The sequence below is a fragment of the Aegilops tauschii genome, chromosome 1, assembly GCF_002575655.3.
Source record: "Aegilops tauschii subsp. strangulata cultivar AL8/78 chromosome 1, Aet v6.0, whole genome shotgun sequence".
NCBI classification, from domain to species: Eukaryota; Viridiplantae; Streptophyta; class Magnoliopsida; order Poales; family Poaceae; genus Aegilops; species Aegilops tauschii.
The window spans coordinates 404,047,983-404,063,527 of NC_053035.3; the positions used below are offsets into that span (position 1 = coordinate 404,047,983).

The 15,545-nt window shown below is 46.1% G+C and overlaps 4 protein-coding genes across 4 annotated transcripts; all 4 read right to left on the bottom strand.

Moving 5' to 3' along the window:
* Positions 1–347: 347 nt before the first annotated feature.
* LOC141034759 (uncharacterized) lies at positions 348–1,430 on the bottom strand. The gene has a single exon (XM_073506318.1). The coding sequence runs from the start codon at positions 1,428–1,430 to the stop codon at positions 348–350; it is 1,083 nt and encodes a 360-aa protein (XP_073362419.1).
* A 2,109-nt stretch (positions 1,431–3,539) lies between these two features.
* LOC141041401 (uncharacterized) lies at positions 3,540–4,622 on the bottom strand. The gene has a single exon (XM_073507562.1). The coding sequence runs from the start codon at positions 4,620–4,622 to the stop codon at positions 3,540–3,542; it is 1,083 nt and encodes a 360-aa protein (XP_073363663.1).
* Positions 4,623–6,671: 2,049 nt separating this feature from the next.
* On the bottom strand, positions 6,672–7,754 carry LOC141041437 (uncharacterized). Its single transcript, XM_073507598.1, has one exon. The coding sequence runs from the start codon at positions 7,752–7,754 to the stop codon at positions 6,672–6,674; it is 1,083 nt and encodes a 360-aa protein (XP_073363699.1).
* Positions 7,755–9,801: 2,047 nt separating this feature from the next.
* On the bottom strand, positions 9,802–15,131 carry LOC109756433 (uncharacterized). Its single transcript, XM_073506319.1, has 2 exons — positions 14,975–15,131; positions 9,802–10,904 (listed from the first exon to the last, which is right to left on the bottom strand). The coding sequence occupies exons 1-2, from the start codon at positions 15,129–15,131 to the stop codon at positions 9,802–9,804; spliced, it is 1,260 nt and encodes a 419-aa protein (XP_073362420.1).
* Positions 15,132–15,545: the final 414 nt, after the last annotated feature.

Here is a 15,545-nt window from a genome sequence, read left to right on the forward strand (position 1 = left end):
TACGTACATATGAGGTGTACGTGCACTCCCTCAAATCAAATCAATCGAACAAAAAGAAAAAGGTGCACCTGCGGCTGGGCGGAAGAGGGAAGACCGGGCCGGACTTGTTTTGATTCGCTTGGCTTGGACGCGCCTGTAGTTGGAGAGGGTTTCTTTCGATCGCTTCTTTTGATTGTTTTGGTTGGATTGGATTTGAGGCGCTGGTAGTACGTGCAGACTGCCCTCGTTTCGTTGTTTCGTTTTCCATGCATTGATTCCATCGACGCCATAAAGCCAACCGCGCGGGACTAGACTACACCGGTTGATCTAAGAGAGCTCACTTGGCATAGGTGAAGTACTACAAAATATCAAAGCGGTATGACAAGGTCACGGCCGAAGACGTAACGCTCCGACTTGTGCTTAACCATCCGGAGCTGAGCCCACTCAGCCTTTAACAATTTGACGCCCGCGAGAACAGCAAAATTCTCTGTTTTCTCAAGGGCATAGCCATACACATCCTCAATGCTCTCCTCTGGGCAGGTAAGAAAGAACCTGGCAACGCAGACTTGACCGGAGCCGAGCAGCACAATGCTGGCGTCTGTCAGGGTCCAATCTTCTGGCCTGTTCACGTCTGTCCACACATCCTGCAGCACGGGCGGCCTCAACTCACACGAGGCAGTGAGGTCCGATGTGCAGAGCTGCAAATCGTCGGGTGTGAAGCCAAACCAGAGGTTGTGCTCAGGGATGTACTCGACACGACCTTTGAACGGCAGTGCCCAGTTGCGTAGTTTGCTCCACGCGCCACTCGCGATGTCATACGAGTATGTGCCGGCGCCAGATGTGGATATCCAGATCTGTGAATCGTCAACCACGGCGTAGGCACTGATTTCAAAGGGCATTGGGGCATCGCGGCAGCTGGATCGATCCACCCCGTCGTCGTCGGCGGCAAAGAAAGGCGGTGGCTGGAGGGAATACCAGCACCAGTCTTGGGCGTAGCTAGCAAGCAGGCGGGTGTGGAGGAGAGCCTGGAAGCAGTCCCGATCGGGCAGCCGGCCAGGGTTGCTGCTCATGACGTATAGGCTGTCGCCCACGGCAACGGAGATGGGGTCGTTAATGGGCTTGCGCATCTTGGGCATCCCAGTGCGGAGCAAGCGCGAGCCGTGGTTGTACAAGAAGCTCCTGCCGATTTGGTCCACGGCGAGGAGGTTTTCCCGGCCGGGGCCGAAAGCCATGAAATTCATCCACGCTTGTTCGCCTTTCGTGCAGGGCCAGTCGAATGACAGGGACGGCGGAGGCAGCCGGGCGTCCGCTGGCCATCCATGAACTGCTCGAACCGCTGGCCGTGACCGGGCTAGGCGAAATAAGTTTGCCGGGTTCAAGCAGTGAAGGCTGAAGTGTCTGGGGCCGCCGTTGCAGCTCATGGCCAACAGATTCACAAACCGGCTGCCCATGGCGATGGCGGGCGGACCTCCTGATAATCAGAAGAAAGAACAGGTAACTCGTTGAATGTTTGTGATGATGATTCTCGTTTCTTCTCTTGGTAATATCAAAGAACCATGTACAGTACAGACACGGAGATTATCATCAGAGATTCGCCGAGTACCTGAGGAGTGGGGTTGGGATCCAATTGAACCCGACAATTTCTGGAATGGAGACTATCAGCTCTCAACCACGCAGCCAAGAACAAGATCGATATTTTGTTGGCGAAGAATTGGGGATGTTTGTGGAGGAGCGCTGTTTTATACTGGTGGCGGCGCAAGGAAGACTGAAGAGGGAGTAGATCCGGTGCGATTCCTACCCTAACGCCTTCTATCGTGGGTTAAATTCGGATGTAACTTTTCGAGTCGATGATTTTTCATATAAAAAACTTTTTCATCCGAGTTCGTATGCAAAAGTTATGCCCATTTTAAGAAATTCCAGAGAGATTTTGCAAATAAAGTCGAAATTCATATTTGTTAATTTTCCCAACAACTAGACCACATATCACATGGGAAACTTATTTTATTTTATTTTTTTGACATTTCCATCATTTTCTTTTGTTTTTTCTAAAATTGAAGAGGCGGTCCACGGGGGGGGGGGGGGGGTAGAGTTTGATGGGCCCTTTAGTACCGGTTCGTGCCATGAACCGGTACTAATGCCTCAAAGCCCATTAGTACCGGTTGGTGGCACCAACCGGGACTAAAGGACTAACCTTTAGTTCCGGTTGGTGGCACCAACCGGGACTAAAGGACTAACCTTTAGTGCCGGTTGGTGCCACCAACCGGTACTAATGGGCATCACACCCTTCAGTCCCGGTTCGTGGCACCAACCGGGACTAAAGGGCCCAGGTGAACCGGGACTAATGCCTTAGCCGCACGAACCGGGACCAATGCTCACATTAGTCTCGGTTCGTGACTGAACCGGGACTAATGTGAATATTGCCCTGTGACGAAAGCCCTGTTTTGTACTAGTGAATGTTAAGTCTAGGAGTTGAACTATGTGAGCTGGGGATACAATAAGTTGATTCGCATGTGCGTAGCTAGCTAGTGACGCATGTGCGTGTGTCACTGGTACTCCCTCCGGTCCTTTTTGCTACGCGTATTAGATTTGAGTTGAGTCAAACATTGCAAAGTTTGACCAAATTTATGTTAAAAAATATCAGCATCTACAATACGAAATATATATATATATATATATATATATATATATATAATATAAAGGTACATTTCCAATATAGATTTGGCATTGTGAATATTGAATTTTTAAGTTTGGTCAAAGCAGAGATACTTCAACTTCGGACCAAACTTGTATGCATACTAAAAAGGACCGGAGGTAGTACGAGGGAGATAGACGGATAGGAGCACGAACGACGTGCAAAAGTTCTTTTTTTAACAGGAAGGACGTGCAAAAGTTTTTTTTAACAGGAACGATGTGCAAGTGTTGTGCGCGCAGTCACGTCTAGCTAGGTGAATTGCAAAATAAAAAAGCACGTACATACGTGTATGTGTAAAAGTCCTGTCTTTTATTTTTGCGAATGTGCACGTGTAAAAGTTGTGTGTGCGTGTACGTGCTTAGTCCGGCATGCATGCATGCATGTGCATGCGGTTGAAGGTTTTTTTTGACGTCATGCGGTTGAAGGTTTTTTTTTGACGTGATGCGGTTGAAGGTTTGAAACAGCTACGATGCGTTGTAAAAAAGAAAAACAGGAAGAATAAAAGAGGGTAAGCACGCACGTACGTACATATGAGGTGTACGTGCACTCCCTCAAATCAAATCAATCGAAGAAAAAGAAAAAGGTGCACGTGCGGCTGGGCGGAAGAGGGAAGACCCGGCCGGACTTGTTTTGATTCGCTTGGCTTGGACGCGCCTGTAGTTGGAGAGGGTTTCTTTCGATCGCTTCTTTTGATTGTTTCGGTTGGATTGGATTTGAGGCGCTGGTAGTACGTGCAGACTGCCCTCGTTTCGTTGTTTCGTTTTCCATGCATTGATTCCATCGACGCCATAAAGGCAGCCGCGCGGGACTAGACTACACCGGTTGATCTAAGAGAGCTCTCTTGGCATAGATGAAGTACTACAAAATATCAAAGCGGTATGACAAGGTCACGGCCGAAGACGTAACGCTCCGACTTGTGCTTAACCATCCGGAGCTGAGCCCACCCAGCCTTTAATAATTTGACGCCCTCGAGAACAGCAAAATTCTCTGTTTTCTCAAGGACATAGCCATACACATCCTCAATGCTCTCCTCTGGGCAGGTAAGAAAGAACCTGGCAACGCAGACTTGACCGGAGCCGAGCGGCACAATGCTGGCGTCTGTCAGGGTCCAATCTTCTGGCCTGTTCACGTCTATCCATACATCCTGCAGCACGGGCGGCGTCAACTCACACGAGGCAGTGAGGTCCGATGTGCAGAGCTGCAAATCGTCGGGTGTGAAGCCAAACCAGAGGTTGTGCTCAGGGATGTACTCGGCGCGACCTCTGAACGGCAGTGCCCAGTTGCCTAGTTTGCTCCACGCGCCACTCGCGATGTCATACGAGTATGTGCCGGTGCCAGATGTGGATATCCAGATCTGTGAATCGTCAAGCACGGTGTAGGCACTGATTTCAAAGGGCATTGGGGCATCGCGGCAGCTGGATCGATCCTCCCCGTCGTCGTCGTCGGTAAAGAAAATCGGTGGCTGGAGGGAATACCAGCACCAGTCTTGGGCGTAGCTAGCAGGCAGGCGGGTGTGGAGGAGAGCCTGGAAGCAGTCCCGATCGGGCAGCCGGCCAGGGTTGCCGCTCATGACGTACAGGTTGTCGCCCACGGCAACGGAGATGGGGTCGATAATGGGCTTGCACATCTTGGGCATCCCAGTGCGGAGCAAGCGCGAGTCATGGTTGTACAAGAAGCTCTTGCCGATTTGGTCCACGGCGAGGAGGTTTTCCCGGCCGGGGCCGAAAGCAATGAAATTCATCCACGCCTGTTCGCCCTTCCTGCAGGGCCAGTCGAATGACAGGGACGGCGGAGGCAGCGGGGCGTCCGCTGGCCGTCGATGAACTACTCGAACCGCTGGCCGTGACCGGGCTGGGTGAAATAAGTTTGCCGGGTTCAAGCAGTGAAGGCTGAAGTGTCTGGGGCCACCGTTGCAGCTCATGGCCAACAGATTCACAAACCGGCTGCCCATGGCGATGGCGGGCGGACCTCCTGATAATAAGAAGAAAGAACAAGGATCTCGTTGAATGTTTGTGATGATGATTCTCGTTTCTTCTCTTGGTAATATCAAAGAACCATGTACAGTACAGACACGGAGATTATCATCAGAGATTCGCCGAGTACCTGAAGAGTGGGGTTGGGATCCAATTGAACCCGACAATTTCTGGAATGGAGACTATCAGCTCTCAACCACGTAGCCAAGAACAAGATCAATATTTTGTTGGCGAAGAATTGGGGATGCTTGGGGAGGAGCGCTGTTTTATACTGCTGGCGGCGCAAGGAAGACTGAAGAGGGAGGAGATCCGGTGGGATTCCTACCGTAACGCCTTCTACCGTGGGTTAAATTCGTATGTAACTTTTCGAGTAGATGATTTTTCATATAAAAAACTTTTTCATCCGAGTTCGTATGCAAAAGTTATGCCCATTTTAAGAAATTCCAAAGAGATTTGGCAAATAAAGTCGAAATTCATATTTGTTAATTTTCCCAACAACTAGACCACATATCACATGGGAAACTTATTTTATTTTATTTTTTTGACATTTCCATCATTTTCTTTTGTTTTTTCTAAAACTGAAAAGGCGGTCCACGTGGGGGGGGGGGGGTAGAGTTTGATGGGCCCTTTAGTACCGGTTCGTGCCATGAACCGGTACTAATGCCTCAAAGCCCATTAGTACCGGTTGGTGGCACCAACCGGGACTAAAGGACTAACCTTTAGTGCCGGTTGGTGCCACCAACCGGTACTAATGGGCATCACACCCTTCAGTCCCGGTTCGTGGCACCAACCGGGACTAAAGGGCCCAGGTGAACCGGGACTAATGCCTTAGCCGCACGAACCGGGACCAATGCTCACATTAGTCCCGGTTCGTGACTGAACCGGGACTAATGTGAATATTGCCCTGTGACGAAAGCCCTGTTTTGTACTAGTGAATGTTAAGTCTAGGAGTTGAACTATGTGAGCTGGGGATACAATAAGTTGATTCGCATGTGCGTAGCTAGCTAGTGACGCATGTGCGTGTGTCACTGGTACTCCCTCCGGTCCTTTTTGCTACGCGTATTAGATTTTTGTTGAGTCAAACATTGCAAAGTTTGACCAAATTTATGTAAAAAAATATCAGCATCTACAATACGAAAAAATATATATATAATATAAAGGTACATTTCCAATATTGATTTGGCATTGTGAATATTGAATTTTTTTCTATAAGTTTGGTCAAAGCAGAGATATTTCAACTTCGGACAAAACTTGTATGCATACTAAAAAGGACCGGAGGTAGTACGAGGGAGATAGACGGATAGGAGCACGAACGACGTGCAAAAGTTCTTTTTTTAACAGGAAGGACGTGCAAAAGTTTTTTTTAACAGGAACGATGTGCAAGTGTTGTGCGCGCAGTCACGTCTAGCTAGGTGAATTGCAAAATAAAAAAGCACGTACATACGTGTATGTGTAAAAGTCCTGTCTTTTATTTTTGCGAATGTGCACGTGTAAAAGTTGTGTGTGCGTGTACGTGCTTAGTCCGGCATGCATGCATGCATGTGCATGCGGTTGAAGGTTTTTTTTGACGTCATGCGGTTGAAGGTTTTTTTTTGACGTGATGCGGTTGAAGGTTTGAAGCAGCTACGATGCGTTATAAAAAAGAAAATCAGGAAGAATAAAAGAGGGTAAGCACGCACGTACGTACATATGAGGTGTACGTGCACTCCCTCAAATCAAATCAATCGAAGAAAAAGAAAAAGGTGCACGTGCGGCTGGGCGGAAGAGGGAAGACCCGGCCGGACTTGTTTTGATTCGCTTGGCTTGGACGCGCCTGTAGTTGGAGAGGGTTTCTTTCGATCGCTTCTTTTGATTGTTTCGGTTGGATTGGATTTGAGGCGCTGGTAGTACGTGCAGACTGCCCTTGTTTCGTTGTTTCGTTTTCCATGCATTGATTCCATCGACGCCATAAAGGCAGCCGCGCGGGACTAGACTACACCGGTTGATCTAAGAGAGCTCTCTTGGCATAGATGAAGTACTACAAAATATCAAAGCGGTATGACAAGGTCACGGCCGAAGACGTAACGCTCCGACTTGTGCTTAACCATCCGGAGCTGAGCCCACCCAGCCTTTAATAATTTGACGCCCTCGAGAACAGCAAAATTCTCTGTTTTCTCAAGGACATAGCCATACACATCCTCAATGCTCTCCTCTGGGCAGGTAAGAAAGAACCTGGCAACGCAGACTTGACCGGAGCCGAGCGGCACAATGCTGGCGTCTGTCAGGGTCCAATCTTCTGGCCTGTTCACGTCTATCCATACATCCTGCAGCACGGGCGGCGTCAACTCACACGAGGCAGTGAGGTCCGATGTGCAGAGCTGCAAATCGTCGGGTGTGAAGCCAAACCAGAGGTTGTGCTCAGGGATGTACTCGGCGCGACCTCTGAACGGCAGTGCCCAGTTGCCTAGTTTGCTCCACGCGCCACTCGCGATGTCATACGAGTATGTGCCGGTGCCAGATGTGGATATCCAGATCTGTGAATCGTCAAGCACGGTGTAGGCACTGATTTCAAAGGGCATTGGGGCATCGCGGCAGCTGGATCGATCCACCCCGTCGTCGTCGTCGGTAAAGAAAATCGGTGGCTGGAGGGAATACCAGCACCAGTCTTGGGCGTAGCTAGCAGGCAGGCGGGTGTGGAGGAGAGCCTGGAAGCAGTCCCGATCGGGCAGCCGGCCAGGGTTGCCGCTCATGACGTATAGGTTGTCGCCCACGGCAACGGAGATGGGGTCGATAATGGGCTTGCACATCTTGGGCATCCCAGTGCGGAGCAAGCGCGAGTCATGGTTGTACAAGAAGCTCTTGCCGATTTGGTCCACGGCGAGGAGGTTTTCCCGGCCGGGGCCGAAAGCCATGAAATTCATCCACGCCTGTTCGCCCTTCCTGCAGGGCCAGTCGAATGACAGGGACGGCGGAGGCAGCGGGGCGTCCGCTGGCCGTCGATGAACTACTCGAACCGCTGGCCGTGACCGGGCTGGGTGAAATAAGTTTGCCGGGTTCAAGCAGTGAAGGCTGAAGTGTCTGGGGCCACCGTTGCAGCTCATGGCCAACAGATTCACAAACCGGCTGCCCATGGCGATGGCGGGCGGACCTCCTGATAATAAGAAGAAAGAACAAGGATCTCGTTGAATGTTTGTGATGATGATTCTCGTTTCTTCTCTTGGTAATATCAAAGAACCATGTACAGTACAGACACGGAGATTATCATCAGAGATTCGCCGAGTACCTGAAGAGTGGGGTTGGGATCCAATTGAACCCGACAATTTCTGGAATGGAGACTATCAGCTCTCAACCACGTAGCCAAGAACAAGATCAATATTTTGTTGGCGAAGAATTGGGGATGCTTGGGGAGGAGCGCTGTTTTATACTGCTGGCGGCGCAAGGAAGACTGAAGAGGGAGGAGATCCGGTGGGATTCCTACCGTAACGCCTTCTACCGTGGGTTAAATTCGTATGTAACTTTTCGAGTAGATGATTTTTCATATAAAAAACTTTTTCATCCGAGTTCGTATGCAAAAGTTATGCCCATTTTAAGAAATTCCAAAGAGATTTTGCAAATAAAGTCGAAATTCATATTTGTTAATTTTCCCAACAACTAGACCACATATCACATGGGAAACTTATTTTATTTTATTTTTTTGACATTTCCATCATTTTCTTTTCTTTTTTCTAAAACTGAAAAGGCGGTCCACGTGGGGGGGGGGGGTAGAGTTTGATGGGCCCTTTAGTACCGGTTCGTGCCATGAACCGGTACTAATGCCTCAAAGCCCATTAGTACCGGTTGGTGGCACCAACCGGGACTAAAGGACTAACCTTTAGTGCCGGTTGGTGCCACCAACCGGTACTAATGGGCATCACACCCTTCAGTCCCGGTTCGTGGCACCAACCGGGACTAAAGGGCCCAGGTGAACCGGGACTAATGCCTTAGCCGCACGAACCGGGACCAATGCTCACATTAGTCCCGGTTCGTGACTGAACCGGGACTAATGTGAATATTGCCCTGTGACGAAAGCCCTGTTTTGTACTAGTGAATGTTAAGTCTAGGAGTTGAACTATGTGAGCTGGGGATACAATAAGTTGATTCGCATGTGCGTAGCTAGCTAGTGACGCATGTGCGTGTGTCACTGGTACTCCCTCCGGTCCTTTTTGCTACGCGTATTAGATTTTTGTTGAGTCAAACATTGCAAAGTTTGACCAAATTTATGTAAAAAAATATCAGCATCTACAATACGAAAAAATATATATATAATATAAAGGTACATTTCCAATATTGATTTGGCATTGTGAATATTGAATTTTTTTCTATAAGTTTGGTCAAAGCAGAGATATTTCAACTTCGGACAAAACTTGTATGCATACTAAAAAGGACCGGAGGTAGTACGAGGGAGATAGACGGATAGGAGCACGAACGACGTGCAAAAGTTCTTTTTTTAACAGGAAGGACGTGCAAAAGTTTTTTTTAACAGGAACGATGTGCAAGTGTTGTGCGCGCAGTCACGTCTAGCTAGGTGAATTGCAAAATAAAAAAGCACGTACATACGTGTATGTGTAAAAGTCCTGTGTTTTATTTTTGCGAATGTGCACGTGTAAAAGTTGTGTGTGCGTGTACGTGCCTAGTCCGGCATGCATGCATGCATGTGCATGCGGTTGAATTTTTTTTTTGACGTGATGCGGTTGAAGGGTTTTTTTTGACGTGATGCGGTTGAAGGTTCGAAGCAGCTACGATGCGTTATAAAAAATAAAAATAGGAAGAATAAAAGAGGCTAAGCACGCACGTACGTACGTATGAGGTGTACGTGCACTCCCTCAAATCAAATCAATCTAAGAAAAAGAAAAAGGTGCACGTGCGGCTGGGCGGAAGAGGGAAGACCGGCTGGACTTGTTTTGTTTCGCTTGGCTTGGACGCGCCTGTAGTTGGAGAGGGTTTCTTTCGATCGCTTCTTTTGATTGTTTCGGTTGGATTGGATTTGAGGCGCTGGTAGTACGTGCAGACTGCCCTCGTTTCGTTGTTTCGTTTTCCATGCATTGATTCCATCGACGCCATAAAGGCAGCCGCGCGGGACTAGACTACACCGGTTGATCTAAGAGAGCTCACTTGGCATAGATGAAGTACTACAAAATATCAAAGCGGTATGACAAGGTCACGGCCGAAGACGTAACGCTCCGACTTGTGCTTAACCATCCGGAGCTGAGCCCACCCAGCCTTTAACAATTTGACGCCCTCGAGAACAGCAAAATTCTCTGTTTTCTCAAGGGCATAGCCATACACATCCTCAATGCTCTCCTCTGGGCAGGTAAGAAAGAACCTGGCAACGCAGACTTGACTGGAGCCGAGCGGCACAATGCTGGCGTCTGTCAGGGTCCAATCTTCTGGCCTGTTCACGTCTGTCCACACATCCTGCAGCACGGGCGGCCTCAACTCACACGAGGCAGTGAGGTCCGATGTGCAGAGCTGCAAATCGTCGGGTGTGAAGCCAAACCAGAGGTTGTGCTCGGGGATGTACTCGGCGCGACCTTTGAACGGCAGTGCCCAGTTGCCTAGTTTGCTCCACGCGCCACTCGTGATGTCATACGAGTATGTGCCGGCGCCAGATCTGGATATCCAGATCTGTGAATCGTCAACCACGGCGTAGGCACTGATTTCAAAGGGCATTGGGGCATCGCGGCGGCTGGATCGATCCACCACGTCGTCGTCGTCGGCAAAGAAAGGCGGTGGCTGGAGGGAATACCAGCACCAGTCTTGGGCGTAGCTAGCAGGCAGGCGGGTGTGGAGGAGAGCCTGGAAGCAGTCCCGATCGGGCAGCCGGCCAGGGTTGCCGCTCATGACGTATAGGCTGTCGCCCACGGCAACGGAGATGGGGTCGATAATGGGCTTGCGCATCTTAGGCATCCTAGTGCGGAGCAAGCGCGAGTCGTGGTTGTACAAGAAGCTCCTGCCGATTTGGTCCACGGCGAGGAGGTTTTCCCGGCCGGGGCCGAAAGCCATGAAATTCATCCACGCCTGTTCGCCCTTCCTGCAGGGCCAGTCAAATGACAGGGACGGCGGAGGCAGCGGGGCGTCCGCTGGCCGTCGATGAACTGCTCGAACCGCTGGCCGTGACCGGGCTGGGCGAAATAAGTTTGCCGGGTTCAAGCAGTGAAGGCTGAAGTGTCTGGGGCCACCGTTGCAGCTCATGGCCAACAGATTCACAAACCGGCTGCCCGTGGCGATGGCGGGCGGACCTCCTGATAATCAGCAGAAAGAACAAGGAACTCGTTGAATGTTTGTGATGATGATTCTCGTTTCTTCTCTTGGTAATATCAAAGAACCATGTACAGTACAGACACGGAGATTATCATCAAAGATTCGCCGAGTACCTGAGGAGTGGGGTTGGGATCCAATTGAACCCGACAATTTCTGGAATGGAGACTATCAGCTCTCAACCACGCAGCCAAGAACAAGATCGATATTTTGTTGGCGAAGAATTGGGGATGCTTGGGGAGGAGCGCTGTTTTATACTGGTGGCGGCGCAAGGAAGACTAAAGAGGGAGGAGATCCGGTGCGATTCCTACCCTAACGCCTTCTACCATGGGTTAAATTCGTATGTAACTTTTCGAGTATATGATTTTTCATATAAAAAACTTTTTCATCCGAGTTCGTATGCAAAAGTTATACCCATTTTAAGAAATTACAGAGAGATTTTGCAAATAAACTCGAAATTCATATTTGTTAATTTTCCCAACAACTAGACCACATATCACATGGGAAACTTATTTTATTTTATTTTTTTGACATTTATATCATTTTCTTTTGTTTTTTCTAAAACTGAAAAGGCGGTCCACGTGGGGGGGGGGTAGAGTTTGATGGGCCCTTTAGTACTGGTTCGTGCCATGAACCGGTACTAATGCCTCAAAGCCCATTAGTACCGGTTGGTGGCCCCAACCGGGACTAAAGGACTAACCTTTAGTCCCGGTTGGTGCCACCAACCGGTACTAATGGGCATCGCACCCTTTAGTCCCGGTTCGTGGCACCAACCAGGACTAAAGGGCCCTGGTGAACCGGGACTAATGCCTCAGCCGCACGAACGGGGACCAATGCTCACATTAGTCCCGGTTCGTGACTGAACCGGGACTAATGTGAATATTGCCCTGTGACGAAAGCCCTGTTTTGTACTAGTGAATGTTAAGTCTAGGAGTTGAACTATGTGAGCTGGGGATACAATAAGTTGATTCGCATGTGCGTAGCTAGCTAGTGACGCATGTGCGTGTGTCACTGGTACTCCCTCCGGTCCTTTTTGCTACGCGTATTAGATTTGTGTTGAGTCAAACATTGCAAAGTTTGACCAAATTTATGTTAAAAAATATCAGCATCTACAATACGATATATATATATATATAATATAAAGGTACATTTCCAATATTGATTTGGCATTGTGAATATTGAATTTTTTTCTATAAGTTTGGTCAAAGCAGAGATACTTCAACTTCGGACAAAACTTGTATGCACTAGTAGAGTGCCCGTGCGTTGCCACGGGCTCTTGAAATAGTTTACAAGAGTTACATGTTAAATTCCACATGTCCAAACAATAAAACACAAATACAATTATTTAATAACTGAAGTTCATTTTTGCAACGTAAATTGGTAACATGAAGAAAAATTAACGACATGTCCATGTAACAAACCGAGCGATGTTCCAACTAAACATCTATTACAAAACTATTAATATCTAGATGATGCGCTTAAGTAATTTTTTCACAATATCAGGAAAGTTTCCTTTAGCTTCATTCCCACGATGTTTTAGCAAGTGTAATAAAAACTGCTTCCTCAATTCATACCCATCCTGCACAAACAATACATGTAGTTATTATGAAAATTTCACGCCGAAGGTCTTAAAACATGTAACTGACAATACTCACCGTGCAAATCGGCTTGACCAATTCTTTACCGTTCCACCAGAGCATAAAATGAAAAACAAAATAGCGAGACACATTCCTGTAAAACTTTAGATTAATAATATATAGAAGATAGTGATAACAAAAGTAAATGTTTTTGTTATGAATCCATTACCCGTCTATACTCGTTGGAACACCGAACGGAAATAAACGTTGCCATTTAGATATATCATAATTCCAACCAGGCAGCTTTATTTCGAGTGCTTCTTTGAAATCCCTTGCAAAACTTTTTAATTTTAGTGCATGCCTCAATTTTTTCCTCTAACGATTGTGATGTTTGAATAGGATCCAGAATATATAGACGACGTGCCTCTTTCTCGATGACGTACAAAATGTATCGGCCGATGGATGCATAGGGAAGATAAATCTACAAGTGGAGCTATTAGAAACAACAATAAACCATGATAACAATGGACAAAATACTTTACTTACCTTGTTGCACAATGAGATGTCATTGTCCATCCCAGGCCAGCTATCAAATAATGTTGCCAACGTCTGGATAGTTTTCTTCTCGCAAAACATCTGAGCTCGTGTTGACTCTAGCATCATGGACTAAGTAAAAAAAAGAAATATTGCTTCAACATGTTGATGCTAATGACACATAGAATGAAGAGTTACGATAACTTACACAAAATCGTAGATCCATGTAGTGCACAGGAGGGTCTGTGAACAATACTCCCTCGTCACATGCCAGCATACGCACGGCTATGTTGAAGCAATCATTGTCCATGGGCTGCTCTATGTTAAGTATGCACTGAAGTTTCTTAAGACTTAAGCCCATTGGATCGGGTGTCGAGCTCCGGACCCATACCTTCCTATAAATTGGATGGTAAGAAGAACAATAATATACAACCTCACATTAAATATTGATACCTGATACTTACTCCAAACAACCGGCATCATCGATCGACATGATGTAGTTGCAGAGGCCGGCAAGTAATTCACGTTGGTCCGTGGGTATGATAGTGATTGGTGCAGGACGTTTGTCTTTGACTACGTTAGATGGATTGTCTAGTATCTCGAGATCAGAATTAGCTAAATTTTCTTGATCGTCAGGTTGATGGTATATGGGACCTCCTTTTAGCTTATTCAGCTCCGAATCGAGCAAAATGACAGCTAATTTTTGTCGAAAATGTTTCATATCCTCCTACAAGATATATATAAAAACAATTTATATATTATTTTGAGATAAAATAACGAGATAATGTATAAAAACGAAATACCTGGGTGAATTGGTCTGACAGTGCATGTGATGTCCAGTATTCCATATAATTTAGCATAAACAGTCCACATGATACGCTATAATATTATAAAATAATGCTTTAGAATACCACACAGATGAATCAAATAAACAAACCATTGTAACAAGTGCTTACCCATCGGTTTGTATTGCCTCATGAAACTGCTCTACAACCGTCCATTTTGTAACATTCAGATCGGGCCACTTATGACCTCTGATAAAATCCGGTCTATGCTCTACAAGTTTCAGACACTTCTCGAGTCCTAGTAACTATTTTATATATAAGAAATAGTAGGGATCAAGGCAAACAAAAACATATGTTAAGATGAATAAAAATAATAGATAGTTACCGTAGTAGCAAGGTCATTGCGTTTGACCCGAGAACCAAGTGAGTCCAATACTTGAATCTCACGTTTTTTGGCATTGACGACTGCTAGATACCAATGGTAGCTCGGCATGTTAATCGGAATGAATAACTGGTGTAAATATCATACAAGTCACGGTCGCAATTAGATATAAATATTAATAAATCATTATACATATGAATTAATAAAAACAATACATAACTATATGCATGGATAACGAGACAAAAACTAACCATGTCTTGCTGTAGATAAGTATTAACATGATGCACGATGCGGTGATATTTTGATGGGTCTATGTCTCTTTCCCCGTCTTCTTTTATCTGGCCAGATACAAACGTGCTAACAACGTGTACCTTTTCACCCGCTCTGTCTTGTAGATGGTCGTGAGCAAGCATGCAATATATGTAAGCATTTATCACCTGTAATCAACATTTAGATTATGTGTACATTTTATAATATTAAATATTGTTCATATTATTAATTACAAAGTTTGTGCAATTGGTCTTACACCGACATGTAAGAACATATCATCTTTCATAAGGCATTCCAAATCGTCGGTTGATAACAAGGCATCTCAAATGTCCACGAACTGGGTATCCTTGGGGGAGACTTGATTGATTCGATGACTGTAATATCCCTAGGGGTACAAACATAGTCTGTCGAATTCATAGTCAATTTAGCAATCAAACTGAGCAAAAATAGTTGAATACAAGAGGCAATATCACAAAAATAAGATTGATAGTAATATTAAAAAATACCTTGTGAGATAACATGTAAATTAGCATCCTTTTTTGGTTTGTTATGAGATATAACCTCTTCGACATTTTTATGTTGTGAATTTTTGTCCCCTTGCAGCAACATCGCATATGAACCCTCAATGGATTCTTTCCTTGCATCTCCAAAGTCCATATCCATGTCTCCTATATTCTGAAAAAACAAAAATATATAAATAGACCTTTCGTGTTTTCATGTATAATATACATACAGAGGAAGGTTAGCTATATGCACCTCTTCTCGTGGTGTTTCAGTGCGGTCTGTCATCGTTACATCAGTGCATATGTCGGAACCCATCACTTTGTATCTACGATGAAATATATATGATGAAATATAAATGATGTTTTCTACTGCATAATATAATCATATATAATATCTTAAAAAATAGTAATGACGCCCAGCAGCAGCAACCATGGATGAAATTTATTTATTTTAATTCCCAATTAGTTAGTAGTAGCGCGGGGCCTGACAATCTTCTTAATAATCAAGAAAACATCAAAGCTTTTGGCTCATGTTTGAATTTATTTACTCATACTCATTTCCTCAACTAAAATT